Source organism: Delphinapterus leucas, chromosome 1, assembly GCF_059928025.1.
Source record: "Delphinapterus leucas isolate spDelLeu-1000000601 "Yukka" chromosome 1, BTC_Dleu_Yukka2, whole genome shotgun sequence".
Taxonomy (NCBI): domain Eukaryota; kingdom Metazoa; phylum Chordata; class Mammalia; order Artiodactyla; family Monodontidae; genus Delphinapterus; species Delphinapterus leucas.
The window spans coordinates 122,546,852-122,563,657 of NC_143129.1; the positions used below are offsets into that span (position 1 = coordinate 122,546,852).

A 16,806-nucleotide genomic window follows, 5' to 3' on the forward strand; every position below is an offset into this window, starting at 1 on the left:
AGGGCACACATGGTGTTTTGGGGTCCTAGCAATGTTAGAATTCTAGACTTGGTAGGAAAAACAAGCCAGGTTCTATGTGCCCTAGAAGGTAGCACACTGCTCACATTCCCTGGAGGAGACTTACTCACATGGCCACACCTAATTGCAAGGGAGGCTGGGAAGTGTAGTCCAGCTGTCTGTGTCCACTGCTGCCTTTCCCAGGCCCAGAACAGCACCTGGCATCTAAGTAGGTACCAGTCAAAATGTGTTGAATGAATACTGGCTGTGAGACTTTGGACAAGCAAATCAACCTCTGAAGACATTTGTCCCCTCTCTTGTTTAATACAATGTGACTTTAAACAGGGGTCATTATAAAACAACTTTATGTCTATAAATGTAGTATGTGTTCCTTGAAGAAAAAAAATTTTTTAATTTAAAAATTAAAATGAAAGCAACAGTTATCCTTAATCCCATGGTCTCAAGATCATCACTGTTAAACATTTTGGTTTCTTTTCTCCAGTCTTTTTTCTATAGATAGCATTGTACCCTAATTTTAAAAATTTGACCTGTTGCAAAATAAATAAATAATTTGAAAACAAAATAAAATTTGGAAGTCATCACTCCATAATTCTCCTTGTTAGAAATACAATATTTTCAAGTGTCCTAGGACTTAGAGATCATCTTACTAAACTTTTTATTTTATCAATGAAGAACACCTAAAGCAGAGAGGTTAAATTACCTGCCCAAGGGCTTCCCTGGTGGCACAGTGGTTGAGGGTCCGCCTGCCGATGCAGGGGACACGGGTTCGTGCCCCGGTCCGGGAAGATCCCACATGCCGCGGAGCGACTAGGCCCGTGAGCCTTGGCCGCTGAGCCTGCGCGTCCGGAGCCTGTGCTCCGCAACGGGAGAGGCCACAACAGTGAGAGGCCACAACAGTGAGAGGCCTGCGTACCGCAAAAAAAAAAAAAAAAAATTACCTGCCCAAGGTTACAAACGTTAGTTATTGATAAAACCTGGTGCCTAATAGTATTCTTCCCACCAATATTTTGCTTTCCTTCATTAGTGGATCATATTTTAAACAGACCACCCTCTAGTATTATATTATTATGTACTTTATTTCAGCTTTCAGAAGTAAGCAAAAAAATTACTCATAAAAAAATAAAGGCATATCCATTTTCCTTCTCCAAAGACATTTGTTAAAACACATCATTACTAGATTAGGCATTTTAATAATTGCACTAATATGAACAACTAATGCATATTACAGGCCTTCCCTGGTGGCGCAGTGGTCAAGAATCTGCCTGCCAATACAGCGGACACAGGTTCGAGCCCTGGTCCAGGAAGGTTCCACATGCCGCAGAGCAACTAAGCCCGTGTGCCACAACTACTGAGCCTGCGCTCTAGAGCCTGTGAGCCACAACTACTAACCCATGTGCCTAGAGCCTGTGCTCCACAATGAGGGAAGCCACCGCAATGAGAAGCCTGCACACCGAGAAAAAGCTTCTGCTTGCTGCAACTAGAGAAAGCCCGTGCACAGCACCCAACACAGCCAAAAATTAATTAATTAATTAATAATAAAAAACATATTACAAGAAACTTACCTATCACCCTTTCAAGAAGGTTTTTTTAATCTGTTAGGATTTAAACCTTATGAGGCTCCAGTATGAGACAGTAATGTGCCGCTCCACAGTCCTACTCCCCAGTGAAACTGGTGAAAATTACTTTTTAAAACAACTATTTCAAATCTCTAGAGGGAGGGACTTCCCTGGTGGTCCAGTGGGTAAGACTCCAAGCTCACAATACAGGGGACCTGGGTTCAATCCCTGGTTGGGGAACTAGATCCTGCATGCATGCAATTAAGAGTCCAAATGTCGCAACTAAGTCCCGGCGCAGCAAAAATAAATAAATAAATAAATAAATACAATATTTAAAAAATAAATAAAATCTCTAGAGGGAATTCCCCTGCACTCCAGTGGTTAGAACTCTGCACTTTCACTGCCAAGGGCTCAGGTTTGATCCCTGGCCAGGGAACCAGATCCCGCATGCTGCAACTAAAGATCCTGCGTGCTGCAGCTAAGACCTGGCTCAGCCAAATAAATAAATAAATAATTTTAAAAAAAGAAAGAAAGAAAAAGAAACAAAGAAAGAAAGAAAAGCTACTAAAATTTTGTAAGAATAGTGAGAACCTGTGGTATTTGAACAAAGACCCACACTATCCCTCCCCCTTCCAACTCAGTGAGATGGAAACTCCACTCCAGATGGGCACAGCCAGGAGTATCCTGTTCCTCCAGTGGGAGGAATTATAACCCAGTCAGAGGGTTATCTTCCTGGGAAGGCAGGACATCAGTATTTCTCATCCTGTCCCATTACCTGTGGCTGAGGCTAAGTTCTGGGTGAGTGTGAGGGAGAGTTGGGGGATCCCTTCTTCTACTCCTACATTAGGATGGAGGATCTACCTTGGGAGCAGCACAGCCGAGGACACTGGACCCCTCAGGGCCCTTATACTTGTTCATGGGGCAGAGTTTCCATGCTTCGAGAGACAAACTGAGGAAACCTGGTGTCACTCTCAAATTGCCCCCCACCCAGCAGCACTAAGCTCCTAAAGCAGGGGTGTCACTCAGAAAAATCGGCAACATTGTTCCTACCTGCCAGCACTAGTTTGCCTGAGAGAGGAAAGAGAAAAGTGGGAGGAGCCCTCCTGGGGTCAGAACAAATCTCAAAAAAAATTGCAGAACTATCCTTTCAAAGGAATCTAATTTGATCAGTTTGTGGAGCAATTTATGGCCCAAGGGCTGTTGTTGAAAACAATAGAGTATCACTCAGCAGTTAGTGTAGCTTAACAGCAGGGTGTGGTCAGGGAAAGAGACAAAGAAAGGCTTATTAAAATCACTGTCATCCCAGGGTGACTGAGCACACTGAAGGCTGCAACCTCTGAAGAGCAACACCAGAGGCTTCCTATCACAGGGGGAAAATAGACTTTACTAAATTTTTCAGCCAGTCGCTAAAAATGTAAATAACAAGTCCTAAAAGAAGGTGGAGATCAGTACCTAGAGTTGCTCTAATATATTATTGAAAATGCTTAATATAAAAAAAAATAAATAATAAGACATACAAAGAAACAAAATATGACCCCTACACTTGAAAGTAAGAAGGCACAAGAAATGCATGTGAAGCAGCCAGATGTCAGATTTTAAAACTTCAAAGTAGACAATATAAATATGTTCAAAGAACAAAAGGAATCCATGATTAATTACAGAAGATATGATGACCATGTCTCATCAAATACAGAATGTCAATACAGAGAAATTATGAAAAAGAACCAAGTGGAAATTCTAGAGCTGAAACAACAATAACTGAAATAATCAACTCACTAGAGGGGCGCAAAAGTAGATGTCAACTGGCAGGAGAAGAAAATTAGCAAACTTGAAGACAGACTGACGAAGTTTATGCAATTCAATGGAATAGAGAGAATGAGGAATGAATAGAGAGAAAAAAGAATGAAGGAAAATGAACAGAGCCTTGGAGAAATGTGGAACACCATTAAATGCATCAATATATGCAAAACTGGAGTACCAAAAGGAGAGGAGAGAAAGAAAGGAGAAGAAAAAATATTTAAAGAAATAATGGCTGGGGACTTCCCTGGTGGTCCAGTGGTTAAGACTTTGCCTTCCAATGCAGGGAGTGCGGGTTTGATCCCTGCTTGGGGAGCTAAGATCCTACATGCCTCGTGGCCAAAAAACCAAAACATAAAACAGAAGCAATATTGTAACAAATTCAATAAAGACTTTAAAAATGGTCCACATCAAAAAAAAAAAAATCTTAAAAAAAGAAAGAATGAAAGGAAGGAAGGGAGGAATGCAGGCTGGAAACTTCCCAAATTTATTGAAAAACATTAGTCTATATATCCACTAAGGTCAACAAACTCCACACAGGATAAGCATGGAGATCCATAGACATCATAGTAAAAATGCTGATGGCCATTGACAAGGAGAAACTCTTGAATGCAGCAAGAGATAAACTACTCATCATTTACAAAAGAACCCCAATAAAATCAGCTTACTTATAACTGGAAATAAGGGAGACCAGAGACAGTGGGATAAGATGTTAAAAGTGCTCCAAGAAAAAAATCTGTCAACCAAGAATCCTATATTCAGCAAAGCTATCTTTCAAAAAATGAAGGCAAAATAAAGACATTCTCAGATAAACAAAAACTGAGAGAATTTGTTGATAGCAGACCCACATTACAAGACATACTAACAGAAGATCTTCAGGCTGAAAGCAAGTGGCCGCAGACAGTAACTCAAATCCACATGAACAAACAGCCCTGGTAGAGGTAATTATGTAATTATAAAACACAATGCAAATCCTATTTCCTCTCCTTTCTTTCTCTTAACTGATTTAGAAAGCAATTGTATAAAACAACATACATATAACGTAACGACCATAATATATAGAAATGTAGTATATTTGCCAACGACAACACAAAGGAGATGAGTGAGAACAATGCTGTATTGGAGAAATTACAAATACTAAACCAGTCTTGCACTCCTAGAAAAAATCCCACTTTGTCATCATGTATACCTTCTACAAACTTAATGAGAATAAACGTATATAAGCCAGCAACTAATTTTTAAATAATACTAAGGCCCCATTATCAGTTAAGTGTTCCAGTTTTAACTTCTGAAAAATTTCCTTCAAGATTGATGAGTCAAATATTTTGGAAAAAGGGTCTTCCCTGGTGGCGCAGTGGTTGAGAGTCCGCCTGCCGATGCAGGTGACGCGGGTTCGTGCCCCGGTCCGGGAAAATCCCACATGCTGCGGAGTGGCTGGGCCCGTGAGCCATGGTCGCTGAGGCTGGGCGTCCGGAGCCTGTGCTCCGCAACGGGAGAGGCCACAACAGTGAGAGGCCCGCGTACCGCAAAAAATATATATATATTTTGGAAAAAGAGGCATAAAATGTTTAACTAGTCCTATTGTATAATTACTACTCTGAAGTGGGCTGTGCCAATTTTCCAGGTTGTTTTAATAAGTAAGGGAGTGTAATTTATAAAAGCCAGAGTAAAATATAATTTCCCCAGTTGAGAGAGGTATGTTTCTGAAAGCATTCGGTAGGAACACAATTAGCTGAGGAATTTCAGTTGTTATAGGAAAAAAAAAATGTTTTAAGGAGAACCCTAAGAAGTCAGATTTTTCTTTTTCTTTTTTGGATTTGAGACTTTAAAATCCAAACTTGAAAATACCGGGGTTCCTTTCTTTTCTAGTTTATGCTTCCTCCCCCAGCTCTGCCCCACCCTCGCCAAAGGCAAAGCAAGGTTGTTACAGAAAAGTCAGAAAATCCAAGTAAGGCAAACAGGAATCTCTCTCTCTCTCTCTCTCTCCCTCCCTCCCTCCCTCTCTCACACACACACACACACACACACACACACACACACACACACACACACACACACACACACACACACACACACACACACACACACACACACACACACACACACCCTCCCAATACGGATGCAGGGGCAGAGACTGATCCGGGCTGTGTGGGTCACACCTGGGCACCTGCTGGCCACCCTGCGGTTTGCAACTGACCTTCTGTCCTTAACAACCCGCAAACAGGAAATCTCTGGATGGTTTCAAACCCCACTCCCCCACCCCGTCCCGCCATAAACACCACAGAACGGGAACAACTTGCTGGAAGTTAGAAGCTTGTTCAGAAGCAATCCAACTCAAAGAAAGTTTCTGTAGAAACGGACAAAAATAATCAAAGCCCCCGCCCAACTGAAGCTAGCCCACGGAAGAATAGACTCTCAGAAACCCCTGCCTTGAGCATACGCGTTTCCAACCCAATTGTCATCTTAGTCAAGCAGTTTTTAGATTAACGCTTTTCCGGGACTCTGACCTGGGAACGCCAGGGTTGGTAGCCCAGCCGCAGCGGCCAGGCCCTCTGAGAAGGCCCAGAGCCCCGCCCTCCCTTCCGGCCGGTGGGTCGGCCCGGCCGGCCTGAGCCAGGCTGAGGCGCTGGGGAGCACGGGCCTGGGCGCTGCCCCGGGAGAGCCCGTGAGTGCGCGGAATGGGGTGGGTGAGGAAGTGGGATCCCACGCACCGAAGGGCACGAAGAACCCGGGGATGCGAGTGGAGAGGTCCGGGCGATGGGGTCGCCGGAGGCTGCGGTGGAGGGAGGTGGTCGGCGCGTGTGTTCCTGGGCGTGGGGTGGGGAACTCAACCGGAGGGACGGGGCGGGAGGCGCGGCAGGTGCGTGGGCCCGGAGCTGGCACCCAGTCCTACAGGAGGCTGGGGAGGGGGGCCGCGCAGAGCTGGGGAGAGCGGGGACCCCCTGTCGGGGCTGGGGGCCGCACAGCCCTCGGGTGGGCTGCGCCCGGAAGTCAGCGTTTATGTTCACTAAAATGAAGGCTGCACGAAGTCAAAAGAGTGATAGTCTTTAGCTAGGAATAAATATGGCTTGCCAGTCCCTGCTTCCTAGAAACTTTTCAGGATCGCTCATTCTCACAGCTTCGGTAAGATGCTTGCAAATTTATTTTTCCTTTGTTAGACATAACAAGTATATGAAGAAAGGCAATTAAGAAAAAAAGCCTAGCCTCGTTCCCAATGTTTCATATTTTTCAGGTTTTAGAATTCTCAGTTAATCCCATCTCTTGAACCCTTTCATTCCCAGTCCCAGAGATGCAAAATATATACTAATGATTAAAAATATTGTGCAACCTTTAACCTATTAAACATAACTAAATATTTCCCAAGCTCTTCTCTGATAGAGATCTCCTGTTATAATTTAGTGTCACAGTAGTACTTCTGGTCCAGATTTTGTGTCTTCATCTCAGTGCCACCCCTCTAACAGAAACAGGAGTGGAGTTCTTTGCCTCTGGTTTTCTCATGCTTAAGGTTGCATCCAAAACTTCTCATTTTCCTTTGTCATTCACTTTACTCTCCCAAATCTCCAGTTTCCTCTTTATAAGAATGGCTTAAGAACTACATTCACATAAACCAAAATTCTAACAGCTACAGAGATGATGTACCAATCAAATTTTAGTTGTAGGAAAGGTAGGTAAACATGTTTATCAATTAGCTTACTGAGATCCACAGTACTTCAAAACTATCCAGGTATCCAAGAACCTGGCTGAATTTAAAGAGAACATTCTAAAATCAAAAGTACCTTCATAATTTAAGTAAATAAGAAAACTGTAAAACTCTTACATTAAGTCAAATTCAATAAATAAAAATTGGGCACTTACTACAAACTAAGGCATTATTCGATATTGATATACTGAAAGACATGAAAAACATTGATATAGTTTTTCTATAGCAATGCAAATTAATTTTACTACTAGAAGAATAATTCTGTACTTTAAAAAAATACTTTTTAATCCAAAGATTATCCATCTATCTAATCTACAAATCATTTATTTAACTTGGGAGAAAATGCTTAATCAAGAAAATTACAATAAATCACAGTGGGTTTAAAATAGAAACCACACCTACCACTCTGACTGATGCTTTTCAACTCTTATCTCTTTAGACCTGTGAGAAAATTTCCATGATGTTCATACTTCCCTAAGGAGTTTTAAATGTCACTCAGTGAAAAGTTATAAAGGAATCATTTACGAATTAGATGGAATAATATGCATGATTAGCTGAATTCTCTGGTATTTTCAAGCATTTTCCACTTGCAACTAAAGTATATGGTTATTCCCAACAATTTTACTCTTAGGTATATATATACCCAAGAGAATTGAAAAATTATGTACACAAAAACTTGTACAAAAATGTTCATAGTGGCATTATTCATAATAGCCAAAAAGTGGAAATAACCTAAATGCCCATCAACTAATGAATGGATAAACAGAAGGTGGTATATCATACAATGGAATATTATTCTGCCATAAAGGAACAAAGTACTGATACATGATGCAACATGGATGTACCCTGAAAACATTATGCTAAGTGAAAGAAGCAAAAAAAAAAAAAGAGCCAAACATTGTTTGATGCCATTTATAGGAAATGTCCAGAATAGATAAATCCATAGGGACAGAAAGTAGATTAGTGTTTGCCAGGGGCTGGAGGAATGTGAAGTGGGTGCTAATGGTTATTCAGTTTCTTTCTGGGGTGATAAAAATGTTCTGGAATTAGAAAGTGGTTGCACAACTCTGTGAATATACTAAAACCACTGGATTGTACACTTTAAAAGGGTAAACTTTTTAGCAGGTGAATTATATCTCAATAAAGTGTTAAAGTATGTGGTGATTAAAACCTATGTGTTGAATTTCTAAAAGAGACAATATTCTGCTGAAAGGTGATAGGGCTCAATATACCTTATATACCAAGCATCCTGAAAATCACTTTTGAACCAAAAACATTGGTTCAACATATCATTCTCACTATAGCTATAAAACAGAAAACAGAATAATTTTTTTTTTTTTTTTTTTTGCGGTACGCGAGCCTCTCACTGTTGTGGCCTCTCTCGCTGTGGAGCGCAGGCTCAGCGGCCGTGGCTCACTGGCCCAGCCGCTCTGCGGCATGTGGGATTCTCCCGGACCGGGGCACGAACCCGTGTCCCCTGCATCAGCAGGCGGACTCTCAACCACTGCGCCACCAGGGAAGCCCCAGAATAAGTTTTTAAACGTAAATATATTTTAAAAATTAAAACACCTAAGAATGCAATCTATACATATGAAAAAGTAAAATATTTATATGCATAACAAGTAGTAGCAACATCATTCATAAGCAGCAGTTAGTGTTTATTTTCCCCATAATTTGGTTTAACACCATAGTGGTAGTTTATTCTTTTTAGGGAAATTGCATATGGTACATGTAGCATATTATGAGCAAGTTATAGAAGGCTGTGTAATTGGAAAATTAATTCCAAGTAGCAATATTTCCTCTAAAAACACATTTATTATCAAACAAATTATTTTTAACTAGTGGACAATAAAATGTACCTATAATTTATTAAGTCCAAGATATATAGTCAACTTGCATAAAATTATGTATGGCATTTTAAAAACAACCTATTGCTAAAATATCAGTAATTCAGGCCAATTGGGATTTCCACAGGAGATAAATTGACATTAATATCCTTTTTATGAAGAAAAGGTCTCCCTTAAGAACATTACAACTATGTTATTAAGAAATGCTACAACATACTTTAAAAATCAAAATGGTGAAACATATGTATTAGGATATTCTTTTATGGGTACCAGCCCTATAGCAGCATTTCATATGGTGACTTTAATCTAGTTAACTAGATTTCCAAGTGACTTGGGTTTTTATTTTCTAGAAATACCTATCACATGTATAGTTTTGTTAAGAATTTAAATTTCCATCATAAGTGAGAACCTATCATACTGATAATGTAAAGATATAAGAAATAAAGTACTTGGATATCCTAGTACTTTATTAGAAATATATCTACTAACTCCACAGAAAAAAGTTTTACATGTAAGCAAAATACTAAAATTTTCTGATTTGGGAGAAATGAAATAAAATACAGTGAATGGTTTTCTCTTCTTCTCTAACTGTAAAAATCCCTTTTGCCTTTTTATTTGACCCGTCTATTCATGCAGTTTAATGAACCCTCGAAATAATTTACATGTCTTTATACAGAATTCACATCTACATCAGTAAATGGCCAGTCCTTTTATATTTTCAGTGCCTTATCAAAATATGGGTAACAAAGTTTTTCATTCTATGAGGCAGGAAGATGTTTCCTAAGTACTTCTTTGGATGATGAGGATATAGTATCTGGGAAGGACACCTCAAATTCTATTAGAAGGTCACCACGTTGCTCAGGATTTTTTGGAAACGGTAGCCCATATCCGATAATTCTTCGCCTCATTCCAGGTTTCACAATATCATTTATTGTCATAGGTATGGTTCTTCCATCCATTGTTGGCACATTAAATGAGCAGCCACACAATGCCTAAAATGGACCAAATAAAATTAACAAATTTCAAAACGTAAAAGTCTAATCAAAAATATTACCAGCTGTAAAGGACGATACCTCTAAGGCAAATTTTTAACCTCCAAAAGAATATCAATAATTATAAGACTTTTTCCACATTAGAAAGTCCCTTCAGGACACATATAATCAGACATTTTACAAAAGAAGGAAAGGAGAAGGGGAAGGAAAAGAAAAGGAAAAACGGAGGAAAGAATGTTTTTCACATTGACCTGGAATGAAATGGATTGTTTGAGGCTGCTATTACAACATTCAAGATGCAGGGGTGGAATGGGAGAAGAGAAGAGGGAGAAATTCAGGACTAGAAAGAATAAGATAGGAGCAACTACAAACTTCTCTGGAGGGAAAATGTTAGGACAAGAAATATACTTAATGTTTTAGTCAATAAATATTTACTGAGTACCTACTATATGCCATATATTCCTGTTAGAGGCTGAGCACATAGGGACCATGCACACAGACCCCACCTCAAGGAACGCACAAAGAATTCAGAAGCAAACTAGTAATTATACTACAGTATAAAGTTGGCATAGAAGTATGTGCAGAAGTCTTTTGTGAGAGAAAGGGCACCCAACCTACCCCCTTAGCTTCAGGGGGTAAGTTTGGGGTAAGCATTGGACCAGTAGCAGGTGTTGAGGTAGAGTGAGGAACAGCAGTGTTCCATAGAGTACAGCTCAGACAATGACACAGAGGTATACAAGATAATAATACATCAAACTTAGGGAAATGCATATACATTGAGGGTTAGAAATCAGATTAAAAACAACCTTTTATTTTAAGATAAAGAGTTTAGACATTATGGTAGATGCTATGTGGAGTCATTTAAGAATTTTAAGCAGGGAACTGATACGGCCTTATTTGCAGGATTACAATCCAATTTGAGAAATAGTGCCTAAAAATAGAACAAACACGAACTAATGTATTAAAGCAGTACCCTCATAAATTATTTTGTCTTTTAATACTTTTTTTGTTATATAATTATTAACCCAAGTTAACAATTTTGGAAAAATTCTATACATGGACTAAGGTGATGAGATTACAGTGCAGACCTCATAAACCATACTTGTAAAAAACAGAGTAGAGTTAATCCAGACTAGGCCTCATAGTATATAATTCACTTAAAATTGTGATTTAAATTGTTAGTATAAATAACTAAACTTAGAAAGTATAATCTTATCCATAAATGAGGTATAATAGTGGTACTACCTCAGAAGGTTCTTATGATAATTTTAAAAGTAATGTGTAGTAAACATAAAATTAATGTTAGCTATTATTTAGATAAATGCCCTAAGATCACATACATAATTCTGTTTGGTTTCAGAATCCTATGTCCTACCAACTTACCTCTCGTAAACTAATTCTAGCAGTATAAATTATATTTGATCCATCCCTTTTGAATTTTGGGTGATCTTTATCTTTAATGACAAAAACAATGTCTGCTGGAATACTAGTTGGTGTTTCATCTCCTTCCCTTGGAAAAGTAATTTTGGTACCTTCTTTCCACCCTTTTTTTATCTCGATGGTAAGAATTTTGTCCTCTGTTCGATAACTCCTTCCATCAGGGTTTAACCTTTTTCGAGAAATCTTCATCCGTTTGGTACAACCACTATATATTTCTTCAAGTGATACTCTAAGTTCATGAATAACTGGAGGATCTTGTTTGAGGCGGGATGGCCCCACAGAATTCCTGTCTCTTGGATATCCATTCATGCTGAATCCAAAGGCGCTAAAAGGATCTCCATCTACTTCCATTTCATCAGAATCTCTACCACCACCCATCCGTCTTCCAAAGAAAATTTCAAAGGGGTTGGAACCTCCGAAAAATGCTGCAAATGTGGCATGAGGATCGCCATGAAAGGTGTACCGGAAGGTACCTCCTTGTCCATCAGTACCTCCTGCCCCTCCTTTCAACCCTAAATGAAGAGATAAGCATGATTAGAAAAATGCTTACAACTCTTGAAAGTTAAACTTTCAACAACTGTATTACTAATAAACTTTGGCTAACTTAGGTTGCTATTTATTAATATTGGCCAGAAATGCCATTATAACTGAATACAGAACAGCTACATAACTTCCAATCATTCCACCCTAAGTTAAATTTTTATCTTTCAAATTCTTCTTCCAAACCCCATCTTTTTTTTTTAAACTGGTTTGTTTGTTTTTTTAAAAAACTTCATTTTTTAAAAATTAATTTATTTTATTTTTATTTATTTTTGGCTGCGTTGGGTCTTTGTTGCTGCAGGTGGGCCCTCTCTAGTTGCGGCGAGCAGGGGCTATTTTTCATTGCGCTGGCTTCTCTTGTTGCGGAGCATGGACTTCAGAGCGCAGACTCAGTAGTTGTGGCGCACGGGCTTAGTTGCTCCGCGGCACGTGGGACCCTCCCGAACCAGGGCTCGAACCCGTGTCCCCTGCACTGGCAGGCGGATTCTTAACCGCTGCGCCACCAGGGAAGCCCCAAACCCCATCTTTAATGATAAATTATTCCTGAGTCTTTGTTCCACAGGTAAAAAGAAAATAAATAAAAATCGGGAACCTCTTATCTCATAAGCTACTGGATTGATAACCTAAAGTATATAAATTTAAGTTTTTAAAAGATGTCGTTCAAGGGGTGGGGGAGGGAAGAATTGGGAATTCGGGATTAGCAGATGCAAACTAGTATATATAGGATGGATAAACAACAAGGTCCTACTGTATAGCACAGGGAACTGTATTCAATATCCTGTGATAAGCCATAATGGAAAAGAATATAAAAAAGAATATATATATATATAACTGAATTACTTTGCTGTATAGCAGAAATTAACACAACATTGTAAATCAACTATACTTCAATAAAATAGAAAAATAATAATAAAAAATAAAAGATGTCAATTGAAAGGTCTTCAGGAATCAATGCAAAATACGTAACCTAAATCTTTGAGTACCATTATAATCAGTGAGCACAAATCAATAATATAAAATACCGTATTTATACTAACTATCTGTATTTCAGATCACCTTTCACTGTTTAAGAATTAAATAGAACTCATTTGTGGCAGAAAGGGAAAAAATTCTAATAACAGAAAACCCTATGAAAAAAAATTTTAGACACTAAAATTGTTATCCTATCCTAGATAACGAAATTCTTTATCTAGGCATACCACGTGATAGCATTAATTTCAACAGCATGTGAAAAGACTGAAATCATGAGCTGTGAACTCTTTTGACATGTAGGGCCTTTGGGCTGGCTATTTCTGTCTATTATGGTCAACCTGCTTCAGACCCCAAGATAGTGACCCTTTGATCCTCTTTTTTAAGCTCAACTAAGTAATAAGTAGCTCACAAGAGATTACATATTTGAAGTAGCATTTTCTACTACATACTGAAGGAAGATTCTACTGAAACCCACAGAACAACAGTATAGTGATCTTTTAAGGGATCAATACTGACAAGGATTTATATCATTACAGTATCAGCAAAGTTTCTGAATAAGCCTTACGGGCATTCCTGACCAAGGAAACAAGCAGGAAAAGAATATAAAAATTATGAAACTGTAAAGAAAAAGTCAAGCGAATTAAACTAAGAGATTCCAATATATTCAAGCAGTGACCAATTTGAGGGCAAGAAATACATTTTATTCATTTTTGCATTGCTCATGCATACAGGTCTGAAAATGAGAGGCGCTCATGTTTATTTATTTATTTAAATTTATTTATTTATTTTTGGCTGTGTTGGGTCTTCGTTTCTGTGTGAGGGCTTTCTCTAGTTGCGGCGAATGGGGGCCACTCTTCATCGGGTGTGCGGGCCTCTCACTATCGCGGCCTCTCTTGTTGTGGAGCACAGGCTCCAGATGCGCAGGCTCAGTAGTTGTGGCTCACGGGCCCAGTTGCTGCGTGGCATGTGGGATCCTCGCAGACCAGAGCTCGAACCCATGCCCCCCACATTGGCAGGCAGACTCTCAACCACTGCGCCACCAGGGAAGCCCCGCTCATGTTCATTGAATAAAGGGAATGAACTAATTCTTAAAGCCTCCAAAATTAAACTTTAAAGTGTATTTTGAGTGTCAAGATATTTGAGAAAAGGCAGAAGCAAAAACAACATAAAGTATAATCACACATACACATATATGAGAAATTTAATAATAAAAAATTCTACTGAAGTCACTCAGCGTGATTTCACAGAGCTTTACGTGTCTTATTCTATTTGGCAACTTCCACTAAAAGGTATACATATACTCTACTTCATCCAACAGTGTCAGATGATGTTTAAATTTTTACCTTCATCCGTGAATAGAAATCTGGAGACACAAAAAGAAATCTAACAATTTGAAAATTGTCAATATATGTATTGGATGATATATCCAAATAGCACTCACGGATATGCCTTGTAGAACCAGAATGACAAGTACAAGCAGGACAAGAACTTTTAACACACAGCTCATCCAAAACTTCTTTTTATAAATTTTAGTGGTATAGTTATAACTCCAAATGTTAAAAAAAGCTAATGGCAGATTTTAAAAAAATGATATATATATATATCATATAACTCAAGGTCATTACCAATGTGATTAAACCAATGCTAAATTATTTCAATCACTTCATCTTTCATCCCACAAATAGAGTATAATAATTTAACAGAGTTAATAAAGTAAATTGAGTGAATTAGCCTGCCCAATCTAACCCTCTACAAGACAAAATCTAAATGTTTTGGACCTATAATGGATTCATGAAAAGAAAGAACAACATTTTAAGTTATTACATCATGGGTTTGGCTTTTCTCTAAAAGCCCTTCCTTCCTCTGCCAAAAATGGTAACTCAATCAGGATTACAGAGTCCCTGAGAAGATTCACACACTGTCTGAAGTGACGTTTATCAAAGCTAACAGCCAACAATGCAGCTTTGACACTAAACAGTCAACTACGTATCCTCTATGACTGAGAAAAATCCTACCAAAATTCACACCAATACAACATGAATTATTATGCAAGTATCACTTGCATTGCCTGGCACTTGAATTGTAACAAGCCTGTCATCAACTACAGAGTCAACTCTTTACTACATACATCCTGACTGCTCATGGAAAATTTTAATATTCAGCTAGATTCCCTCTGCTATCCAAAATTTTTTCTAGACATCATCATCACTTGTGTGAGCAAGAAATGCACCCCAGAGTCAACATTTACGTATGCTGTACCGACAGCTATTATTTAAAAAACAACCAATCAACCAATTTGCAATCCAGAAACAATTATGTGTCTGGGAGACTATCCATAACAATGATATCCGTTAGTTAGTTGATTAAAAGTTTATCAAAAGCAGCAGCATTGGAGAAGAATTAGGATTTCAAAGAAAAAAAATTATAGGACTTTAAAAACTTTCTTTAAGGAGATCTAATATGTGAGAACCCAGATTTATAAAAAATACTTACAGAGTTAACTAGCATAATGAAATTCTTTAGACAGCTTTGATTCATAAAAATACAATTTACTCATTTAAAAAAATATATAGTAAATAAATTCAGTTGATTAACTATATGAAGAACAGAAGTTGCAAGCTAGTATAAAGATTAATATACTAAACACAAATTTGATCATATAAATACTACCTTTCAATATTTAAGTTATTGAGTAAAACATAAACAATAAAAAAAGAAGGCATAAGGAAAAAGAAATGTTAGAAAACTAGACTACTATGAAAATGTGTTATTGAAAATCTTTTTTTTTTTTAAAGTCTTTTAATATAAACTTCTGTTGACATCACGGAACAATTCAGAACTAAACCTAAAACTTTACGGGAGAGACTGGATCAAAATCCAATTTTCAATTTCTGTAGTTCTATGTTTTTTGTTTCAAATGATTCAACTATGGAGAAACGTCTCTATATGGAAAAATAGTTTTATTTATTACATACAATAAAATTAACCCATTGTAAATATACAGTAGTTTTAGTGAAGTTGTAGAATTGTGCAACCATCACTACAATCCAGTTATAAAACATTTCCATCAACCCAAAGAGTTCTTTCATTTCTATTCATAGTTAATCCCTGCTCCCACCTCTAGCCCTAGGCAACCACTGATCTGCTATCTTTCTCTATAAATCTGCCTTATCCATGCATTTCATATAAATGGAGTAACAGAATATGTAGTCATTTACATCTGACTTTTTTAGCATAGTTCATGAGGTTATTCCATGTTTTATTAAATCAGTCCTTTTAATTGCTAAGTAGTATTTGTGTGTGTGTGTGTGTATATACATATACAACACACTTTATCCATTCACTAAAAGATGAAACTTTCGGATTTTTTCATTTGGGGCCATCACAAATGGTGCTGCTGTGAACACTCACGTACATGTCTTTCTATGGACCTGTATTTTCATTTCTCTTTTACAGATTCCTAGGAGTGGAAATGCTGGGTCATATGATACTTTCAAAACATCTCTATTTTTATTCAACCTTTAAAAAACTCAGAATTTAAAATTGTGGATATTAGAGGGGCTTCCCTGGTGGCTCACTGGTTAGGAGTCCGCATGCCAATGCAGGGGACACGGGTTCAACGTCTGGTCCGGGAATATCCCACATGCTGCGGAGCAACTAAGCCCGTGCGTCACAAATACTGAGCCTGTGCCCTGGAGCCCAAGAGCCACAACCACTGAGCCCGTGTGCCGCAACTACTGAAGCCCGCACGCCTAGAGCTGGTGCTCCGCAACAAGAGAAGCGACCACAGTGAGAAGCCTGAGCACCGCAACGAAGAGGAGCCCCTGCTCTCCGCAACTAGAGAAAGCCCGCGAGCACCAACAAAGACCCAACGCAACCAAATAAATGAATTAAACAAACAAACAAACAAACAAAAACCACAACCAAGTAGATATAAAAAAAAA

At 38.4% G+C, this 16,806-nt stretch overlaps 1 protein-coding gene across 5 annotated transcripts in view; it reads right to left on the minus strand.

The window, feature by feature from the left end:
• Nucleotides 1-6,004: 6,004 nt before the first annotated feature.
• The window catches only part of DNAJB4 (DnaJ heat shock protein family (Hsp40) member B4), a 43,683-nt gene continuing 32,881 nt past the window's right edge, over nt 6,005-16,806 (minus strand). For all 5 annotated transcript variants that reach the window (XM_022581035.3, XM_089920734.1, XM_089920731.1 and 2 more), the window contains exons 3-4: nt 11,294-11,862; nt 6,005-9,910 (exon numbers count right to left, since the gene is read on the minus strand). In XM_022581035.3, the coding sequence (XP_022436743.1) occupies nt 9,677-9,910; nt 11,294-11,862 (803 nt within the window). In that variant the 3' untranslated portion in view covers nt 6,005-9,676. The remainder of the gene's footprint in view (nt 9,911-11,293; nt 11,863-16,806) is intronic.